The sequence below is a fragment of the Monodelphis domestica genome, chromosome 1 (genome assembly GCF_027887165.1).
Source record: "Monodelphis domestica isolate mMonDom1 chromosome 1, mMonDom1.pri, whole genome shotgun sequence".
Classification (NCBI taxonomy): domain Eukaryota; kingdom Metazoa; phylum Chordata; class Mammalia; order Didelphimorphia; family Didelphidae; genus Monodelphis; species Monodelphis domestica.
This window is the reverse complement of record NC_077227.1, coordinates 4,823,541-4,846,040: the sequence shown is the minus strand read 5'-3', so window position 1 is coordinate 4,846,040 and position 22,500 is coordinate 4,823,541. Positions and strand designations below refer to the sequence as shown.

Below are 22,500 nucleotides of genomic sequence, written 5' to 3'. Positions count from 1 at the left end.
TGGGCAGGAGCGCAAAGATCACCCTTTCCCGGCTCATTTGATGGCTTAACCTTCTTTGTCCCCCGGCCTGCCTCAAGGTCTCTATTAACGACCAAAACCCAGATAGGACTATTTGATTAGGCCCACGTGCTGATCCCTCTAAAGCAGCAGAAGCCTAATTAAATTAAGGAGGAGTGGACAGCTGTGGGTTGGGGGGGGGGGTTTGGGGGGGCAGCCCCCAGAAGGGATGCCACCTAGCTCCTTTGCTGGGAGGGAATGTAAGTTCCTTGAGGGCAGGGGCCATCGCTTTCTTGTTGTCCTTTGTATGGACCAGGGCTTAGGGCCAACTTACTGGCTCAGTGACTCTGAGGCAGCGCTTGTCAAAATGACAGGCAGAATTTGGGCCTGGCCTCAGAGGGGCCTTTTCCTGTTCAGGGCCTTCCCCTCCTCCTCCTCTTCCTCCCATCTCCCTGAATGCTGTTGTTTTAGGCCAGAAGAAGGTTGGGATGTATAGAGAAAGAAGAGGAGAGGAAGGGAAGGGAGGGGAGAGGAAGGGAGGGCAGGCCAAGTTCCTGCCAGTCCACCATGTCCGAAGGCCTAAGGCCTCCTGGGGACAGCCCGAGAGGCCCTTGCAGAGGCAGGGACGTCCATCTCTCCGTAGGCTGGCCTGTCCATCTGAGCTGCCTTTAAGTACTTCTCTAGTCATTGTGTTTAAGGGGACAGCCAGCCTTGTTGGGGAAATCGGGTCATTAGCCTTGTGCGGGGAAGAGCCTCCCGCCGGAAATGAGCTTGTGCAAGGCCGCCGGACAGGGAGCCTGGTGTGAGAGCGGGCGGGGGCTCCCGGGGAGCCGGAGAGCCCAGGTTTGGCAGAAGTTTCCCTCCTGCCTCAAAAAACCTGCCTGCAATAATAAAAACAGGAAGACATTCATTTGCTCCCTTCCAGCTGCCGGCTCCTGCTATTAAGTGAGTCCTCGTTTCATTTCAATAATGATCATCTTCCTGTGACTTCCTAGTTCTGGGTTTGGCAGGAGGCAGCGAGGCTCCAGCTCCAACCAGACCCTCCTAATGAGGCCCTTTTTCACATTAGCCGCATAACTACATCATCAGAACATCTGCAGGAGAGCCTCCACGCAGGCCTGGTGGGGTGGGCCGGGGGCCGCGCAGCCGTCTCCCTCCTCCCTGGCCGGCCGTGCCCGGCCTGGGAGCCTCGCTGGGGCCGGGCCGGAGCGCGGGCCCAGGTTGTAATGTGTAAAAATTAAATAAAGCATAATCTGATTGCTCAATACAGAGACATTCCTCTAGAGGGTGTTACTGATTTCAGTGACAAACTGCTATTTGCTGACAAGTAGTTTACACATTAACCAGCTGAATCCGAGGGGGGAAAATGCCAATACCAATTAGATCACCTTGAGGTTATTAAATGTCCCACTGATAAGTAAGTAGGTGAACTTGACCAGGTGATAAAGACTGCTGTGAACCAGCGCGTGTGCACCGAGCACCGCCCGCCCGCCCGCCGCCGCCGGAAAGGGGCCCGAAGCCCGGCCGGCCGCACACGCCCTGCCGCCCCCCCAAGCCCCATCAGACCGAGTGGGAAAAGGCTGCTCTCCTCCCTTCTCCGGCTCTAAAATGATGCTAAGTTCCCCACTTTATCATCAACTGTCTCCAGCAAGTGCATTTCATCTCTAAGAAATTCAGATGCGGGAAATTAAAATTTCAAAGATCGGCTGCACAAAAAATCAATGGGGAGAGATCAATGCTCATAGAAATTTCATGAACTTTGAACTGATGCGGGCGGCGCGATGATGAGAAGTGGCTGGAATTTCAGGGGGCTGATTGTTCCCGCCGAGCCGCCGAGCGCCGCTGCCTTTCCGGCGGCTTCTTGCACTTTCGTGTTTTGTCAGACAAAAAATGGATTTGGAGTCCCTCCCGGAACCCCCCAAAATGGCAGGGAAGAAGCCCGCCTCGCCCGCAGGCCTTGGAACGCGCCACTCGTGAAGACCACCTAATGGTTTGCACATTAACAGAGCAGCGAGATGAGCCTGGTTCCCTTTGCAGCCGATTGCAGGTGCAAATTAATATTGTAAAATGAAGATCAATACATGGACAGGGCAAAATCAATAGCGGCTAAATTATTGCTGCATTTTCCTCCTCATTCAAGATGAGTTGTGTTTTCCTCTCCCAGTCAATACTTTGCAGCTTTTCTCATTAATTTCTCAATAAATTTGGCAATGAATTTCAATCACAGAACTCGGCAGGCTGAGCCAGGCATCGTGGAGTGCCGAGGAAACACAAAGGCTGGCCTGCCTCATTCATCAGGAGGAGCTCAGGCTGGCTGGGGAGGGAATGACCCAGGCCTCTCCCCGGCCTGACCCGGAACAACCGGAAACACACACACACCCGTACACACTTGCACACACTCACACGTACACACTCACACTTATGTACACACTCCCACATACACACGTACACACTCTCACACACTCACATACACATACACACACACGTACACACTCACACTTATGTACACACTCCCACATACACACGTACACACTCTCACACACTCACATACACATACACACACGCACACGTACACACTCACACTTATGTACACACTCCCACATGCACACGTACACACTCTCACACACTCACGCACACATACACACACGCACCCGTACACACTCGCACACACTCACACGTACACACTCACACTTGTGTACACACTCCCACATACACACGTACACACTCTCACACACTCACATACACATACACACACGCACACGTACACACTCACACTTATGTACACACTCCCACATGCACACGTACACACTCTCACACACTCACGCACACATACACACACGCACCCGTACACACTCGCACACACTCACACGTACACACTCACACTTGTGTACACACTCCCACATACACACGTACACACTCTCACACACTCACATACACATACACACACGCACACGTACACACTCACACTTATGTACACACTCCCACATACACACGTACACACTCTCACACACTCACATACACATACACACACGTACACACTCGCACACACTCACATGTACACACACTCGTGTACACACTCCCACATGCACACGTACACACTCTCACACTCACACACATACACACTCCCACATGCACACGTACACACTCACACTCACTCACACATGCATGTGTACACTCAAACTTATACACACTCGCACACTCACACACACTTATACACACTCTCACACACTTATATACACTCTTACACATGCGCACACACTCATACACACTCTCACACACATGCACACACACTCTCACACACATGCACACATTCACACACACATACACTCACACACACACACACACACACACACACACACACACACACGAGACTTCTTCAGACTCCATTCTCAGGCCAAGAGACGGCTTTTGCCCTCAGCAAATCAATTCTGTTTTGGCCACCCTGGTTCCTCCCAGCCACTGGGCCCTCCTTAAAGCTCCATGTTAGCCACGGGTTCAGGCGCAGGCCATTTAATAACCGTGTCCAATCAGATCACGGCAAGTTCACACGTCAGCCACTGAGTGCCTTCGTCCAATCGGATCCTGGCGGGTTCATTCGTGGGCCAGCGAATCCCCTCATCCAGCCAGATCCCGGGGAGTCCCTTTTCTTCAAGTCCTCCAACCGAGGGTGGGAAAACAAGGGCTGTTGACTTCTAATTGGGAATCGAGAAACACCTCGTTCCTCTCTGGGATATTGTTCGCAGACGCTCCGACAGCCCGCCTAACTGGGCCCAGTGCACGGGGATTGTCTTCCCATTCAGGAGAGCCTGGCAGCAGATAATGGCATTGTGGTGCGACACCGAGCGCAGAAAGGGGGACAGCTCATCTTGCTTGTTCCAAAGAGAATGCCCTCCCTGACGGCGATTGGACGCCATTCAAACAATTCTGTTTACATCCCTCAAAGAATACGCCGCTTTCTGGCTTCGGTGGGCTCGGGGACTGCCGGGATGGAGGACTCGGGAACATGGCGGGCCACGCCAGCCTTCGGGCCTGGAGGATCCCTGGCGCAGCCCCGCAAGGCCCCCCAAGGAGGAGGCGGCAGCCGCTCTCGAGCGCCTAAACAAGTTCGCTCCCAGCCAGGAGGCGAGAGCTCCAAAGCAGCCCTGCTGTTCGCCACTTCCCTTCTGCAGGGATAAAGCCCAAAGTTCCTCTCGCCACTCGTCTCCTCTGTGTGAAGGGAGCCAGTGATGGCACACGGCATCCTGGGAAACGCATTTGCATATGTCAAACAGGAAAAAAAAGGCCCTACAGTGAAGAAAATTGGAGGGCAAGTTGTGAAAGGCTCCCCGAGCTCCCAAAGTTTCCCATTTTCATTTGCTCCTTGAGTGCCCAGACACAGAGGGCCTGGGGGCAAATCGCCGGGCCTCAGTTTCCCCCTCTGCAAAACGAGACGCCAAATGCCACCCTCTCGACTACGTCTTTCGGTCCCAAGTTGGGGGTACTATGACTTCCTGGTGGGCGCGCTCCCTCCATGGCACCAGACAGCGTTAGGGGGCTGCCGGGAGCTGCAAAGAGAATACTAAAAAGCAAGGAACCCTCGCTGAAAGCCCAAGGCCTGGCGCCTGGCGGTCCTCGCCGGGGTGCTTGAGGGCCAGGACCTCCAAGGCTTGGTACTGCTTTGTCCCTGGGGGGCGGGCGGGGGGGGCTGATAAATGCGTGGGGGGTGAAGTGACCGACTTCTCTCATTGGACGAGAGCAGGCTGGGAGAGTCGGATGGAAACCGTGCGGGGCGAGAGGGCCAAAATGGAGGGAGAAGGACCCTGGGAGCTAAGCGGTATCCTGGATGAACCCTGGGATGGAAGCCAATGAGAGCCGGGTTGGAATCTTGCCTCACACTGCTATTAGCGAGGCAGGGAGCCCTGTGCTAATATTGTCTCGCTTGGGCCTCACAATATCCTTCTGAGGGTACATAACACTGTCGTCCTCGCTTTTACAGTGGAGGAAACGGAGACGTTGAGGGCCTCGATCAGGGCCTGGATTTGAACTCGGGTCTTCCTGATTCCAGGCCCCAGCTCGATGTGCTGCACCACCCAGGTGTATGCATTGACTAGCCACAGGACCCTTCGCCACTCATGCCACTTGTCTAAGCCTCAGTTTCTTCATCTACAAAATGGGGACGATAATCATCACAGGTAAACTTCATGGAGATGTGAGGAGGACTTGATCCAAGTGTTACCATCCTTGAGGTTGGAAGGAGAGGGAGCGAGCCTCCTGGCCCTTCCTGGACGCCAGAAAGTACTGCTGCCTCAGCACGACCACCGAATGGACGGTGGCTCGCCCGGCCGATTCTGCCACGTCCTTGGGGCTGCCACGGAGGGAGGCACGTCATCACGAGGCCGACAGGCCACAGCTCCGAGGACGAGGCCAAGAGCAGCCTCTGAAAATGGCCCATCCGAGTGGCGGCAAATGACGCTGACCGTTGGATCCCCAAACGGCTCCTTGGCCCGACGGCTCTCCGCGTCTGGAGCTAGAAGGGCCCCATGAGAACGGCCAGTCCAATGGCTTCGTCCGTATGGATGAAGAGACTGAGGGGCCGAGAGAGCCCCGAAACAAAGGCGCTTCCAGGCTGCGTGGCCCGAGCCAGAGCGCCAGGGCTCCTAGTGTCCGAGGGGGAAGGGGGTTCCGGGGGGCCTCCCCAGAGCACCCTCCAAAGAGCCCTCGCTGCAGCCCCCCAACACAGGATCTTCTGCGGGGTTCCTCTCACAGAAATGAGCCCGACGGGCCTGGAATGAGCAGGGAGATGGTGGGCAGAGGCCCCACAAGCCCACCCAGCTCGCACTGAGGGAGCCCAGGAACCCCGTCAGCATTTCTGGGGGCTGAGGCAGGCACGAGGCGCGTCTTCCCTCGACAAGGAAGAACTTTTGCCTATTTGGTGGACTTGAAGGAAGACAGCAAAGGGAAAGGCGTGAGGAGAGAAGGAAGACTTGTGCTGGGCCATCATGCCTGAGGAGCTGCCTCTGGAAATGACTGGCAAAACCCTCCTAGCCGCCTCCAACTGGCTGTGCTCTACTGTCTGGGGGCGTTTCTGCCTCTAAAATGTCCCAACTCTCTCGCGAGGCTCCGCGGTACCGCCCAGAGAGACCCCGGCGAAATGCAGTTATTCCATGTGCTCATTAACAGCGCTTTAAAACCTTTACGTTTCAATGTAGAAAACGGCCCCCATCACAGACCAATCGCTTTCAGGGGCTTCTTCGGAGATTTCAGAGGAGGAAAAAAACCATTTCACAGAAACCAAATTCTTCGCTCTTTTTCTCCTGCATCCTCTGGGGCTCTTCAGGCCCGCCTTGTGGCCGGCCCACCCGGAATAAGGGCTCACAACAAGAGACACCAAAGAGGGCCCCTCAGCCACCCTGGGGCCATCCAAGGTCAGCACCACTGAGGAAGCGGTCAGCTCCTTCCTAGGGATGCCTGAGGGCAGCCTACAATGGTCCCACCAAGGATGCCACCAAAGGCTATTGCTGGTGAGCTGGGCAGAGACAACATCACCCGGCCTCTATGAGAGCATTCGGAGGACGCGGCGGCCAGAGGGCCGACTAGACCATCCTGGGATCTTCCAGACGGGGACAGGAGGTGGCTGGAAGCTGGATGGCCTGCCTCGCCTCCCACAAGGTAGGGAAGGGCAGAGCCAGTTCTCTAGGTCCCCTCCACGTCTTCCTTTTGTCTTAATCTACTACTAAATAAGGACCATTTTCATCCTCACTAGCCTCTGGGCCTCTTCCTGCCCCCCACACACATGGGCTTAGAGGCTGAGGCGCTTTGGAGATGGGCTAGTCCAGCCGTCTTAGCCTGAGGTCCCCGAACCTGGATGGGGACAAAACGGCCTCTTTGTTCCCACAAAATCAGTCCTTGTAGTCATGGTGGACGCCTTTGGAGTACATGTTCTGCATTCAGACCATCTTTCCTGAACACGGATCTTTAGGTTTTTTTTTTTTTTTAGAGGGATCTGGGACATACACATGTGCCCAGGCACGCACACGCGTGTGCACACACACACACACACACACACACACACACACACTAAGGGCTTCTGATTCTAGACCAATACTTTTATTTCACCAAGAGGAAACTAGGATCCCCCAATAGTCAAGGAAGGCCAACTTCATAAGGGAAGTCAAAGCTCAGGCAGGGGTGGAACGCGCACGTGAGCACATGGGAAGTCAGGGGGCGCCTGGGCAAATGGGAAATGAACCTAAAGCCTCTCCTTTGCGCTTTCTGAATACAACAGGCTTAGCAGCCTCTCCCCACCCTTCAGCTGCAGCAACAAAAACATGGAGGAAGCCCGGAACGCTCGGTCTGTCTCCCTTCCCTCTCCCCTTCTGCCTTGCTCCGGGTCTCTTCGCTCAGGATCTCCGTCTCTCTGTGTCCTCCCTCCGATCCCCTGCCCTGTCTAACAGGAAGACAGCGAGGCCTGTTTCCAACTCTAAAATTTCAGCAATTATTAAGTGAAATCCAGATGACCCCTTTGTCCTTTTGGGAAGACGAATGGCCGCCTCGCCGCGCTCCGTTCTGTCGGGTTTGGGGCGGCCCAGTCGATAGCTTCACCTTGACATGAAAACTTTGTGATTTATCAGGCTGGCTGTCCGGCTGGTGTCACCGGAGCCCGCAGCGGGGCGGCCAATAGGACGCCGAGAGCCGACTTTGGTCCCAGCCACCGGGAAAAAGCCGGCCCGCCGCGATGATAGACAAATGTGTCTTGTTAGCAACAGCCAAAAAGCGCTTGACTTGTACTAATAACAAAAAGGCCGTGCTGGTCACCGCGGGTCTAAAGACGAAGCACCCTGTCACCAGCCTGCTTGGGAAATTAGCAAATAATGTCCCTTTTCCTTGATAAATGGGTGACAGTTCTCGCTCACCAATCATTTTTTAACATTTTGATGCATGTCTGTGATCCCGCCGGAGGAACAGAAAAGTTTACCGGCCCTCAATTTTCAGATGATGTATGGCGCACTCTAAATGTGCGATTTCGGTATGAGGTATAGTTCATTTTAAGCAATTCTAGTAAATGGGTGTCACTGATTAGGACAAATCGTCTACTTGGGCAACAGCACAAATGGGATGTCTCACTCCGAGGGCCTCCTCGGAGACGAGAAAGAACGGGGACGGCGGGGCCGCCCCCGCGAGCGCCCGATGGCCCCCGGAAAAGAGGCCGCCGGCGCTGCCCCTCCCCGAACGCAGTCAGGCTAATCAAGGGCACTAATTAATGGGCCTTTTTGGGCTTCGGACAGACGGGCAGCAGAGCCTCCAGGGGCTGCGGTCAGGCGATGGGCCGGGGCACAGGACAAGTCACGGGCCGGGGGGGGGGGGGGGCTGGGGGGGGGATCAGCACCATCACGTGTTCCCGGAGGCTCAAGGCCGCATAGGGCAACCGGCTTCTTTCACAGAGGCGGAAGCGGAGGCCCAGGAAGCTCCTTACTTTCCCGGGGCAGGCGGGCTGCGAGCAGGACCCCGAGTCCCTTTTATTTTGCCCAAATGGACGGCCTAACTCGAAGGCTTGAAGAGGTGGCGTCTACCGTGCGCTGAATGACTCCCGGAAGCATTGAAAAGGCTCCTCTCTGTGGAAGGCCCAAGCGTGGGCGGGGGGCGAAGGAGACAGAAAGGAGCCCCATGGCAGTGGGCGTGTCTGGCCGCCAACAACATGGCTCCCCTCTAATGGCGCAGGCTCCGGGCCCAGCGTCCGCCGCCCGCTGGGACGGGCCGAGGGTGGCCCCAGAAGGGGGTGGGAGGAGCCCGGGTTTAGCATAGTAAAAATAGTATGATGGTGGGGGGCGATGAAGAATCGTTTGTTTAGAGAGCTCTGACCTAGGAGACAGCTAGCTTGGCGTGGAGGGGAGCCATTGGCTCTGAGCAGGGTCCTGCCCCCTGATGGAAGCCTCTGATGGTGCACAAAAGGGACACGAGGCTCTTGAACACAGTGATGCGGAGAGGGGCTTAAATGGCGCAAACTCACTCCCGGAAGATGCGGACAATGCGGGGGGGGGTGCCCCCTGCCCCCCGCCACCCTGCCAGGGTCATTAATATGCACCCCCCCAACCATGTCCCTGCAGAAATACTCCATCACAAAGAATGCAAACTGGAGGTTCGCTGGGGGAGTCACGATGTCACGAGTCTGCAATTACATGCAAGTCTTGGTAGAAGAACCGTCATTATTGAATCTGCATCTAGAAATGGGGGCCACGTCTGGGGACGGCTCTGGGCCTTCAGCATTCAAACTTCCCCAGTGTCCTCTCTGGCCATGTTTACTACTGACTGCCAATAGCTCATTTAGTGACTGGGTTCAGAGCATGGTAAGTGGCACGGTGACTCCAAGTAATTGGTGATGATTTCTTTAATTGAGCAGAAGAAATCTCGAAAATGAGGGAGGGTCCACGAGACATTTGGTGAACGAGGTCAGCTTTCAAACTCCAAACGAGGGAGCTTCTGAGCGGCCGGGAGCCGGGCTTCCAGGCAAGCCACTCTCACCCGCTGCCTTGGACTTAGGTTTCCTAGGAAGGCTTGAGGCATGGCAGCCACTTCAGGGCCAGAGTAGCACCAAGGCCCCTTGGCAGGCTCGAAAACAGGTCTAGAAGTAGTTTGAGCCCCAACATGATTCCATTTAGAAGCGTCCAAATTCTAATTTGTCTTAATCAAATCACACTATCCTGCTTCTATTTTCTAATTAAATCTCTTTGATCATATTCAACAACCTGAGGTCTTTCCGCTAGGCCAGGGCTGAATCCAAAGAGGCTGCACTGGACCATGCTTGCACTCCCCAGGTAGGATGACCAGGGAATGTTTTCCTTTTTCCCCAACAAGCACAAGATGTATCTTAGACTCCACACTGAAGCCAGCACCAAAGCCACCGTTAACTAATTGCACTACATACACTTCTCAATGCAGCCCATACTGCATTAATTTAATTTTAGGGGCCTACCAGTTTATTTCACATTTTACCATCTAGGAGGCAACTTACTATTAACTGGCAATTACATACAGCATGATTGTTAATTCTGTTCCTCGGTGCAAGCTGCTTAAGAATGGTTCTCTCTCTCCCTCTCCTCCTCTCTCTCTCTGTCTCTCTCTCTATCTCTCTGTCTCTCTGTCTCTCTCTCTGTCTCTCTGTCTCTGTCTGTCTCTGTCTGTCTGTCTGTCTGTCTGTCTGTCTGTCTCTCTCTCTCTCTCTCATTTCTGACCTTCTCACAACAGGGGTGAGGTACACTGGGAATACCAAGGACTGGTGCAGAAGAGCCAGCCATGTCATTTGTGACTCATTCCTTTAATTCACCGCGCTAATCAACTGAGTGGCCGCCACTTCCCGAGGTAACGGCAGCTTCGGAGCAGTTGAAAGCAATGGGCAAAGAGGGATGGAGGCAAGGAGAGGCCTTCCTTTCCCCCAAAGGGCAGTGCTCCGGCCCAGGCTTTCTGCTCTCATCTAACTATTGGGGGAGGGGGGGGTCGGTTTCAGGGAAACCTGGAACTTTCCACATCCCTGTAAACAGACCGTTTATAGCCCGCGTTCTTAACTCTACCTGGCCTGGAGACGTTGTCCGCCACGGGGGCTTCATTCCCCTCCGGCTTTGGGCACCCCATGCTGGGGAGGTTAAACGTGAGAGGGCCGAGCCAGACTCCGACCTGGTGGGGCGCTGATGGGAAACAGCTGCCCCAGGGACTGGGCCCCTCCCCACGGGAGGCCACATCATTTCCATCTTGGGAAACGCGGTGGCGCTGGGCTCAGTTTTCAGCGGGGAGGGTAATTTCCCATGATTATCTCATTGTCCCCATCAATTTTGGAGCAATGCAAATCAGACAGAAGTTTCCAGGTCAGACAGGTTATGACCCTCCCTTCCTTTCCTCCCCTCCCCTCTCCTCTCTTCTCTCCTTGGGCAGAGCCTCCCAGGGGATCCCTTACACACGGGTTTGAGCCACTTGGCTTGGGGAGGGGGAGGGGAGAGCCATAAATTAGCCTTTCACTACCTCCCTGCTGAACTTGGGACGATTCTGCCAAATGGCAGCGTTTCCAAGGCCCGGGAACTCTTAGGGAGAGACCTTGCTGGAGAAAAGGACAGCACCCTTTACCCACATCACCTTTGCCTCGGGTGCGAGGCTACGCATTCACCATCTGAAGGCTAAAAGGCTGGTATCGCCCAGCACCTGGAGTCCGTTTGGGTTCGGGGATCCGAGTTCCAATCCTGATTCTGCCCCAGATGACCTGTGCGACCTCGGGTGAGTGGTTCACTTTGGTATGATGAGAGGGCAAGGCTAGATGGTCTCTCAGCGTTAGCCCTCTAGAGGAGCTGCGGTCTTACACGAGGACATCCGCATAGGTCCAGGCTAACACTCAGCAGAGATGACAATTCAGTGAGAAGTGAAGGAAAGCTTCACACAGAGGAGCAACGATCCTGGGGGATGCCTGGCTGTCCGTCTGTCAGTCAGCACGCATTGACGAAGTGCCTACTGTGCGCAAGGCTTCGGCTGCCAGAAAGCCAGAGGGAGAGGAGCGACGTGTCAGCGAAGAAAGGAGTCCGAGGTTAGGACCCCAGGCAAGTCACTTCCTCTCTCAGCGCCCCACTTTGCTGGTCTCTGAAGTGAGGAGACTGGCCAGCATCCTCTCCCGCGTCCCCTCCAGCCCCAGGAGGTCGCCGGCCAGTCCTTGGGCTGCCTTCCAAGGAGGCTCGCAGAGAACACGGACCAGGCAGCGCCCCGTTCAGCCTCCTTACAGAGAAGACTGGAGCTCGCCATCCGCCATTCTTTAGGGCAGGGCTGGAGCCCACTCTCTGCTTCTTCCTTACTGGCTTCTGGAGTGTCACAAAAACCCAAGGGAGACCTGGGAAGGCTGAGAGAGGGCAGCTCCAGGGGGCCTGCCGGGGGGGGGGGGGGGGGGGGTGTTGCCATTTGGGTCGGGGCTGCTGCCTGTCACCTGAGTGAAGCTGGCCAACCCTCCCCTTGGGCCCTCCTGAGATGTGTGCACACACACGCACACGCACACACACACACACACACTTGCATGCACACACACGGTACACACATGTACACATGCATGCTCGCACACGCACAATACATATGTGGACGCACACGCACATACACACATGTGCGCACACGTATGCACACATGTACACTCATGCGCATACATGCACAGTGCGCGTGCCTGCGCGCGTGCATGCACACATGCAGTACAACACACATGTACACTCGCGCACACATGTCCATGCATGCACAGTGCATGTGCCTGCACACACGCATACACACACGAGCGCACATGCACACACACATACATGCACTCACACACACACACACACCCATCCTCGAGCAGGAGTTTCCTCGTTTTGTTGTTTTTACTGCCAACAAGGCTGAGGCCACATTTTGGGTGGGTCGTTTAGAGCGCCCCCCCATGTACGGTGAAGGCATTCTCCTCCCCTCGGGCAAGCAGGGTCGCCCCCTGTTTGGGCCTGGCTGCACGCAGAGCAGCCTAGAACTGGGTCAAGAGACAGCACGAGCCACTTTTTGGCCCTCTTCGCCCAACCAAAAGGCTTGGCCAACAGCAGCAAAGCCGCCACCGGGACGCGCGGCCTCCTTCTCCCCAAAGCCCGAAGTCTACCGAGGACTCCTTTGACTCGATTCAGCAGCATTTGACGTCCAGGCTTCTTCCGAGCGGCGTTTGGGCAAAGCGAGTCCCCCTTCGTCGATTCTGAACCCTCTCTTTGTCCCGCGGGTGTCTAGGCTCGCCCAGCCCCTCCCAGCCCCGTCTGGGGTTTCTGGGCAAAGACACGGGCCGTTTGCCAGTTCCTTCTCCGGCGCCTTTTAGAGATGAGAAAATGAGGCAGAGGATGAAGGGAGTGACGTTGAGTCTGGATTTGAACACGGGCCCTCCTGGCTCTGGGTCCAGCCCCTTCCTATAGCACTGCCTCATTGCGATGACGTGCCTCAAGGTAGGGATGGGTTTCCCCCACCTTGGAAGGTCCCTTTTCAGGGAGGAGACAGAAAGCTTTGTTCTCTGGAGGCCGCGAAGGTCCTTCCAACTTTCAGGCTCTCCAATTCTTTGGTCTTCACCTCCGCTCTCAGACTCAGTTTCCCCCATCCTTATAGCGAGCTGGTGGACGAGAGGACTCCAAAGATCCCTTCCAGCTTTAAAGCCACAAGTCCCTTTCGTCTGAGAGAAGCGGCCATGCAGGCCAGGCAAAGAGGCAACCCAAGGCAGAAGGGAGGCCCCAGACTCCACTCTCCCCGTCTGTCTGGGAAGAGGGTCCTGCCTCTCACAAGCTGCCTGCAGGCCCCCCAGCTTCCCTGAGGGTTGGGGTGAGAAGCACCTGGGGGACGCAGACCAGGGCTCTGTGCCCCCACATCTAGGGGGATATTTCAGAGCCAGACCACAAATCTGATTCTTTTAGGGAGTGTAATGACAGTGCAATACCGTGGGGCTCCTCTGTGACTCCAAGGATTTTATTTGAGGCATTTCACAACGTGATTCTGAGAAGGCATCCCCCCACTTCGTAGACTGCCAAAGGGGTCCGAGACCCCCAAAAGGTAAAGAACCCCTGCCCTGGACCCCAGAGAATCAGAGCTGGGAGAGCCTTCAGAATGCAGGTCCGAGCGAGAGGGACCTCCCTGAGGACACGGAACGCCAGAGCGAGAGGGACTTTAGGATGGAGAATATCAGGGGCAGACGGGAACCTCAGGACCCAAAAGGTCCGAGCTAGAGGGACCTCCCTGAGGACACGGAACGCCAGAGCTAGAGGGATGTTGGGACTTAGAGTGAATGTTGGCTAGGAGAGACGCCTGAGAACATAGAATATCAGAGTGGACAGGAATCTCTAAACTTAAAGCTGGGACAGAACTTGGACCAGAGAATGCCAGGACCCAGAACTTCAGAGATGGAAGAAGGGCCTTTAGAGTAAGGAATGTAGAATGTCAGATCTGAGAGAAACCTTAGAATCCAGAATATCAGAGCTGAGAAGGACCTGGGAGCCTAGAACAAAAGTCAGGAGAGAAGAGAATTGAAAGGGTGGGATTTGAGAGGCCTTATTGGCACATTTATTGCTCAAGCTGAAGAGAATAAAGAACAGAGAATGTCAGAGACAGAGGAATCCTTAGAACAGAGTCTAACTCAACAGGCCTGGGAGGGACACAATATCAGAACCAGAGGGAGCTAAGAGAACAGATTATTGAAACTGCAAAGGGAAAGCCTTAGAACATGAAGCATAGAATGGCGGAGTTAGAAGGGTCCCTGGGATATCAAATGTCATTACTGGAAGACATGTGAAAACACAGACGGCAGGGCATTCGATGGAAAAGGCCTTAGAGCACAAACCACATAATGGCAGAACTTGGAGTAGCCTTGACACCCAGAAAGGACTGTCAGGTCTAGAAGGGCCCTTAGCATATAGAACACTGATGGGCAGAGCCAGGAAGGCCCCTGAAACCAACTCATCTTTGAGATCCTAAAATATACCATGTAGAGGCAGAAATGGGGAGGGACTTGAATTTTAATTCGAATCTATCAGGTGGGCTGGACTTAGAGTGGACAGCGTAGTGTGGCCGGATTGGAAAAGATGGAAGAAGTCAGAAGAAAGAACATCATCCCAGGAGGAGATCTCAGGCCATACAGAAGGGCAGCCCTGAGAACAGAGTACCGGTGGGAGAAGGGGCCGAGAACTCCAAAGTGAGCAGCAGAGTAAGAGAGGACCCCAGAACACAGAAATGCCAGAGGGAGGAGGGACCTCGGAGATCACCAGCCTAGAGTTAGTGGACTCCTAAAATGGTCTGGGAGATAGATTTAGGGGTCCTTGAACTTGGATGGAGAAGACAGTCCCATCTTTATTTTTGCTGTTCTGTGGCTAAAATTGAGCATTTCCTTCAATTATTTAAAAAAGTGCTCTAGGAGAAAACCAAATTAACAGTACCATAGATGAAAAGGGAAACCTCACCTCCAATGAAGAGGAAATTAAGGCAATCATTAAAGACTACTATGCCCAACTATATGACAATAAACATGCCAATCTAGGTGATCTGGACGAATATTTACAAAAATATAAATTGCCTAGATTAACAGAAGAAGAAATAGAATTCTTAAATAATCCCATATCAGAAAAAGAAATCAAACAGGCCATCAAACAACTCCCTAAGAAAAAATCCCCAGGACCTGATGGATTCACAAGTAAATTCTATCAAACATTCAAAGAACAACTAATCCCAATACTATACACACTATTTAACATAATAAGCAAAGAGGGAGTTCTACCAAAGTCCTTTTATGACACAAACATGGTATTGATTCCAAAGCCAGGCAGGCCAAAAACAGGGAAAGAAAACTATAGACCAATCTCCTTAATGAATACAGATGCAAAAATCTTAAATAGAATACTAGCAAAAAGACTCCAGCAAGTCATCATGAGGGTTATTCATTATGATTAGGTGGGATTTATACCAGGAATGCAAGAATGGCTCAATATTAGGAAACCATCCACATAATTGACCATATCAACAAGCAAACCAACAAAAATCACATGATTATCTCAATAGACGCAGAAAAAGCCTTTGATAAAATACAACATCCATTCCTACTGAAAACACTAGAAAGTATAGGAATAGAAGGGTCATTCCTAAAAATAATGAACAGTATTTATCTAAAACAATCAGCCAACATCATCTGCAATTGGAAGCCTTCCCAATAAGATCAGGAGTGAAACAAGGATGCCCATTATCACCTCTATTATTTAACATTGTACCAGAAACACTAGCAGTAGCAATTAGAGAAGAAAAAGAAATTGAAGGCATTAAAATTGGCAATGAGGAGACCAAACTATCACTCTTTGCGGGTGATATGACGGTCTATTTAAAGAATCCTAGAGAATCAACTAAAAAGCTAGTTGAAATAATCAACAACTTTAGCAAAGTTGCAGGATACAAAATAAACCCACATAAGTCATCAGCATTTCTATTTATCTCCAACACATCACAGCAGCAGGAATTAGAAAGAGAAATCCCATTCAAAATCACCCCAGACAATATAAAATACTTAGGAATCTATCTGCCGAGACAAATACAGGAACTATATATGAACACAACTACAAAACACTCTCCACACAATTAAAACAAGATCTAAATAATTGGAAAAACATTAACTGCTCATGGGTAGGATGAGCTAACATAATAAAAATGACCATCCTACCCAAACTTATTTACTTATTTAGTACCATACCCATTGAATTACTGAAAACCTTTTTTACTGAATTAGAAAAAAAAAAAACATAACAAAGTTCATTGGACAAAAAAAGATCAAGGATATGCAGGGAAATAATGGAAAAAAAAATGGGAAGGAAGGTGGTCTTGCAGTCCTAGATCTCAAACTATATTATAAAGCAGTAGTCATCAAAGCAATATGGTACTGGCTAAGAGACAGAAGAGGATCAGTGGAACAGACTGGGGGCAAGAGACCTCAGCAAGACAGTATATGACAAACCCAAAGATCCCAGCTTTGGGGACAAAAATCCACTATTTGTTAAAAACAGCTGGGAAGATTGGAAGACAGTGTGGGAGAGATTAGGTTTGGATCAACATCTCACACTCTACACCAAGATAAACTCAGAATGGGTGAATGACTTGAACATAAAGAAGGAAACTATACGCAAATTAGGTGAACACAGAATAGTATACATATCATATCTTTGGGAAAAGAAAGACTTTAAAACCAAGCAAGAGCTAGAAAAAAATCACAAAATGTAAAATCAATAATTTTGATAACTTCAAATTAAAAAGGTTTTGTGTAAACAAAACCAATGCATCCAAAATTAGAAGGGAAGCAACAAATTGGGAAACAATCTTTATAACAAAAACCTCTGACAAAGGTCTAATTACTCAAATTTATGAAGAACTAAACCAATTGTTCAAAAAATCAAGCCATTCTCCAATTGATAAATGTGCAAGGGACATGAAAAGGAAATTTTCAGATAAAGAAATCAAAACTATCAATAAACATAAAAATGTGCTAAATCTCTTATAATCAGAGAAATGCACATCAAAACAACTCTGAGGTACCCCCTCACACCTAGCAGATTGGCTAACATGATGGAAAGCAATGAATGCTGGAGGAGATGTGGCAAAGTTGGGACATTAATACATTGCTGGTGGAGTTGGGAATCAATCCAACCATCCTGGAAGGCAATTTGGAACTATGCCCAAAGGGCACAAAAAGACTGTCTGCCCTTTGATCCAGCCATAGCACTGCTGAGTTTGTACCCCAAAGAGATAATAAGGAAAAATACATGTACAAGAATATTCACAGCTATGCTCTTTGTGGTGGCAAAAAATTGGAAAATGAGGGGATGCCTTTCAATTGGGGAATGGCTGAACACATTGTGGTATCTGATGGTGATGGGATACTATTGTGCTCAAAGGAGTGATGAACTGGAGGGATTCCATGCTAACTGGAACGACCTCCAAGAACTGATGCAGAGTGAAATGAGCAGAACCAGAAGAACATTGTACACAGAGACTGATACATTGTAGCACAATCAAATGTAACTGACTTCTTTACTAGCAGTAATGCAATGACCCAGGACAATCCAGAGGAACTTATGAGAAAGAATGTATCCACATTCAAAGAAAGAACTGTGGGAGTAGAAACACAGTAGAAAAACAACTGCTTGATTAAGTGGGTCAAAGGGGATATGATTGGGGAGGTAGACTCTAAATGAACATCCTAGTGCAAATACCAACGACATGGAAATGGGTTCTAATCAAGAACACGTGTAAAACCCAGTGGAATTGAGCATCAATGGCAACTGGAAGCGGGGGAGGGGAGGGAGGAGTAGAAAATGATTTTTGTAACCAAGGAATAATGTTTAAAATTGACCAAATTTTTTTTTAAAAGTGGTCTAGGAAGGGGTTGGGGCCTCTTACACTGGCAAAGGCGGCCCCCTGTACAGAAGTCCTGGTCTGATCCAACTTCCATGTTTTATAGATAAGGAAATGGAGACTCGGAAATGACTGGCCCAAGGTCACGAAGGCAGTCCAGAGGTAGCCGAGACTGGGCTGGGAGCCAGTTTTCTTTCCTCCCAGGCCAAAACTGTTGCCCCCAGACCCCAGGACCTCAGTCTAGAAACCAAAGCTCTGGCTGCTTCTCTGAACAAAGACAAACACTAAGACCTTTCTTCTTCATTGCCCACAGGCACACATCGCGCAAGCTCCCCTTTCCAAAAACGACTCAAACCCTGCAGTGTGACCACATCCTTTAGTGAATGGACCGAAGAAGAAGAGGAGGCGGCAGAGGCCACTTACCAGTGTAGACGAAGCGGCCGGGAGCACCTTTACAGAACTGTTTGGACTTGTAGGACAGGGTGACCTCCACCACCCCAGGAATGTGCCGCGGAGGGGTCTGCACTCGGATGGCGTGGGGCGTTATCAGCTGCGAGAATCATACAGGAAACACACCATCAGTCCCGCTGACACCCAGAGAACTGACGCTTCCCAGTTGGATATAATTACCCAAATGACCCCAAATTGGACCATCATCTTGTAATTCTCCCTCCTGGCTGTTACTGGGCAGCTCCGGCTTGCCCAGGTTTTTTAAGAAAAATATCTGCAAATGCTCCCGGGTTTTAGTTTACAGGAAAGGCCACAGGGCAGCGGCCGGGGAAAATTGCCTCCATATGGCAGGGTGAGCCTGCTCCTGCTCCCGGTAATTTCCACACTAATTGTTCAATTGTCTGAGGGCCCTCCCCCTCCCAGGCCTTCCACCAGAGGGCCCAGGCTGGCCTTTGGGGTCTTTCCCAGGCCGGCCCAGCTCTGAGCGGCCCCATGGGGACCCCAGGATGGATGGTGCCTTGCCAGAGAGCCCCAGGGTGCCCGTGTCCACAGACCCAAAGCCCAGTTCTGGAGCTCACCTCGCTCCACACCAACATGGTTCCGAAGACGACTTGAAGGCCGTCAAAGAAGTTGTCCCCGATGATAATAACGGTGGCCCCGCCGGTGGTCCAGCCTTCGCTAGGGCTGATGGCCTTTATGCACGGAGTAGCTGCTTGTACAAGACAGAAAAGCAAGACCTTAGTTCCCCTTCGCAGCCCCCATGTGGCGTCTCTCCACCAAGGACAAGGCATGCAAAGCACAGTAGGAAGAGGAGGTGCGAGGCTCCCGGGAGGCAGACAAAGGCAGGGCTGAGGAGCAGCAAGACACCCAAGCAAACCCTTGGGGAAAGCAGAGGGCGAGCTGCGGGGGGTGTGAGCGGGTGGGCAGGGCGGGGAATGGCTGGACTCAGGGGACTGTGACAAATGGTGAAGCGCCACGGCAGGAGGACGAGGGAGGAGCAAATGCTCAGCACGCTAACTGGGCTGGGCTTCATCTTCGGACTTGGCCTTTCCGTCTGCCAGTCCATAATGGCTACTTTTCACTTTTCGTCAGGAGAAAACCCAAAGCCCCATGTTAGTACTTTTGTCAAAGGCACACATTTAACATGGCCTCTTGTTTGTCGACATGAATCCCTGCGCCGACGCCGCCTTGACCTGCCTGTCTCCAGAGTCCTCACATTTGCATGAGTTATTACAGCGGGCTGCTAGAAGAGAGGGGGGCAGCCAGGGCAGGCCCAGCCTCCTCCTCCTCCTCCACCCGGGCAGCGGGCACCAGGAGTCAGCGGTGCCCCAGCCGGGCATCCTCAGAGAGGGACAGCTTTGCTCTGGGCTCAGATGGGCCCTTCTTGGACACAGTTTGGCCAGCTTTGATGGTCTTTTGGAGGCGGGCTTCCATGCCAAGGGGCAGAGCCTACCCATTACCAGGAAGTTCCTCTGGGCGAGTCCTTACCTGCAGGCCTGGGTTACCAATTGTCCTCGAGACAACCCAAAAGCCGCTCAACTTTTGTGTTAAAACAGAACCTTCAATACTGAGAGAAGGATGGGGCTCCTAGGCACAACGGGGGGAGGGAGATCATGGGGCCAGGACACCGGTGGGTCACTCGTCCATCCCAGAATTCCAAGGCCCAAATGACCTCTGACAAATCAGATGGAGTCTGCGTGACCTCACAGTGAAACAGGGGTGCATTCCTCTGGCCCGCAGGCCTGGGGAAGCCCCAAGTCTGGGCAGGGACCTGCTCCCAGGGGGCACTGGGACAAGGAGGGAAGGGAGGAGCCCAGCCCAGCCTCTGCCTCTGTGGGGCAGCATCGCCCACCCTGGGCTCTGCTCCATCTCTCCTGACTACCTTCTTCCCTGGTCAATGGTGGCCCACAAGAACTCTTGGAGCTGGAGGAGGAAAATACGGCTGGGTGAGCTGTGCCAGTGCCGTGCCCCCTGCCCCCCACGGCCCCCAGGACGGGTGTGGAGGGAGATGGCGGCCCCTCCTTTGGCCTCGGGGTGAGTCGAGGGCCCACCGCGAGTCCGGAGTCGGCCTGTGGGCAGGCCGGGCCTGGCCGGGCCCAGGAGGGAGGCGGCCGGGCTGGCTGGTCCCCACTCGCTCCTGTTGTTTAGCCCCCTCAGACAAGCCACCTCTCATTGTTTGCACGAATGTTGGACCAGCCGAGGTTATATTTGCTCATTCCCGGCGCATCTCCCCGCGCACCAGAGGCCCAGAGCACACACTGAGAACCTGCCCTTAACTAGCGCTGTTGACTTCATGCTAATAAGTTCATACAAATTTTCATTTCTGAGGCTTCCGAATGACATTTGCTTTTCTTAATTGCATGGAGAGCATTTGAAAAGGATCAGCTCTCTAAAGACTGACAAGCCTCCTCCGAGGGAGTGACCTTCATCAGCACAGCCAATTATGGCAAATAATGCACCAAAAAAATTACAGTAAACAAATTTACTTTGGAGGTGAGAAAAGGAAAGACGCGGCTGCGGGACACGCACCAGAGGCTGCTGGCTGGCTGGCAGCTGCGCCCGGCCGGCCCGTGGAAATCACCGGCAGCCTCTCGGACTGAGCGGAGAGGGCAGCCGGGCACCAGGGGGCCGACAGGGCCGGCCGGACAGCCTGCCAGGGGCCGGGGATGGGCCTGGTGCTGGGGCTGCCCTGCCTCTGCCCCTGCCCAACCTCTGCCTCTGCCCTGCCTCTGCCCCTGCCCAGCCTCTGCCTCTGCCCAGCCTCTGCCTCTGCCCAGCCTCTGCCTTTGCCCTGCCTCTGCCCTTCCTCTGCCCAGCCTCTGCCCCTGCCCAACCTCTGCCTCTGCCCTGCCTCTGCCTCTGCCCTGCCTCTGCCCTTCCTCTGTCCAGCCTCTGCCTCTGCTCTGCCTCTGCCTCTGCCCAGCCTCTGCCTCTGCCCTGCCTCTGCCCTTCCTCTGCCCCTCCCCTGCCTCTGCCTCTGCCCTGCCTCTGCCCTTCCTCTGTCCAGCCTCTGCCTCTGCCCTGCCTCTGCCTCTGCCCAGCCTCTGCCCCTGCCCTGCCTCTGCCCAGCCTCTGCCCTTCCTCTGCCCCTGCCCTGCCTCTGCCTTGCCTCTGCCCAGCCTCTGCCCCTGCCCTGCCTCTGCCCTGCCTCTGCCCAGCCTCTGCCCCTGCCCTGCCTCTGCCCTGCCTCTGCCCAGCCTCTGCCCCTGCCCTGCCTCTGCCCTGCCTCTGCCCAGCCTCTGCCCTGTCTCTCGCTGCCTTGTCCAGGCCCAGCCATCTTCCTTCTGCCTCCATTTGCATACATTTCAATGCACAGATCGAGGGGGAACATGTGTTCAATGGGAACCGTGGCGAAATGAATTACCCAGCCGGCGTTGGGGAGCTAATGGTGTACGTGCCCGCCGCGCTCAAGCAGATGAGAGATGTGGGCACAGCCTGTGAGGAAGATGGTAGCAGAGCCAGGGAGGAGCCCTGGGGAGGGCACGGGGGCACCTCCCCACCCTCACACACACACACACACACCCTCACACACACACCCTTCCTTGCACACACACACACACACACACACACACACCCTCTTACACACACCCTTGTGCACATGCTCACACGTTATGGGGGCTCTCCCTGGCACCATCGGGCAGCATCGCCTTTTTCTAAGGCTTTTGCCCTCAGGAGGCGCTCGTGAGCTGGCCACCAGCCTGGCACGGGCTGCCCGCTCTGGGGGAATCCTACGTCCATCCTCCAGGGAAGTCCCTGTTTGTTTGGTTAACCGAGAGTGGCCGCCGCCAGCAGCGCTTGGGCCGAAGGGCTCTCCCGCCGCCCTGCCGGCCCCCGGCGTGGGCCGCCCTTCTCTGGGCTCCCCAGATTGAGGCCCTCCAGCGGGCCTCGCCGGCCTCCCGAAGCCTCCTTTGTTCTGGGCTAAAATGTCTCCTAATTGTACTTAGGATGTCCAGATGGCTGCTGGCTCCTCCAGCTGATGGGATTATACCTTTTACCTCTCCCAGGGCCATCTGTTCCCTTTAACTCGCTCAAGCCCCGCAGCCTGCATTCAGTTGTCGTTATTGCATCAAGCCTAACAGCATTACAGCCACTTGGCATGTAAATCAGTCTTGGGCCGGCCTGGGGCTGGGCCGGCCTGCTGAAGGTTTGCCGGAGCCCGTCCTTCCTGGGGGGCCGGGGGGGGGCACC

At 53.4% G+C, this 22,500-nt stretch overlaps 1 protein-coding gene across 20 annotated transcripts in view; it reads right to left on the bottom strand.

The window, feature by feature from the left end:
* EBF3 (EBF transcription factor 3) overlaps positions 1–22,500 on the bottom strand; it is a 142,435-nt gene that overhangs the window by 20,568 nt on the left and 99,367 nt on the right. For 10 of the 20 annotated variants that reach the window (XM_056794976.1, XM_056795047.1, XM_056794979.1 and 7 more), the window contains exons 9-10: positions 18,891–19,024; positions 18,286–18,412 (exon numbers count right to left, since the gene is read on the bottom strand). In XM_056794976.1, coding sequence (XP_056650954.1) covers positions 18,286–18,412; positions 18,891–19,024 — 261 coding nt within the window. The remainder of the gene's footprint in view (positions 1–18,285; positions 18,413–18,890; positions 19,025–22,500) is intronic. The other 10 variants (XM_056794983.1, XM_056795045.1, XM_056795002.1 and 7 more) reach the window with 1 other exon arrangement.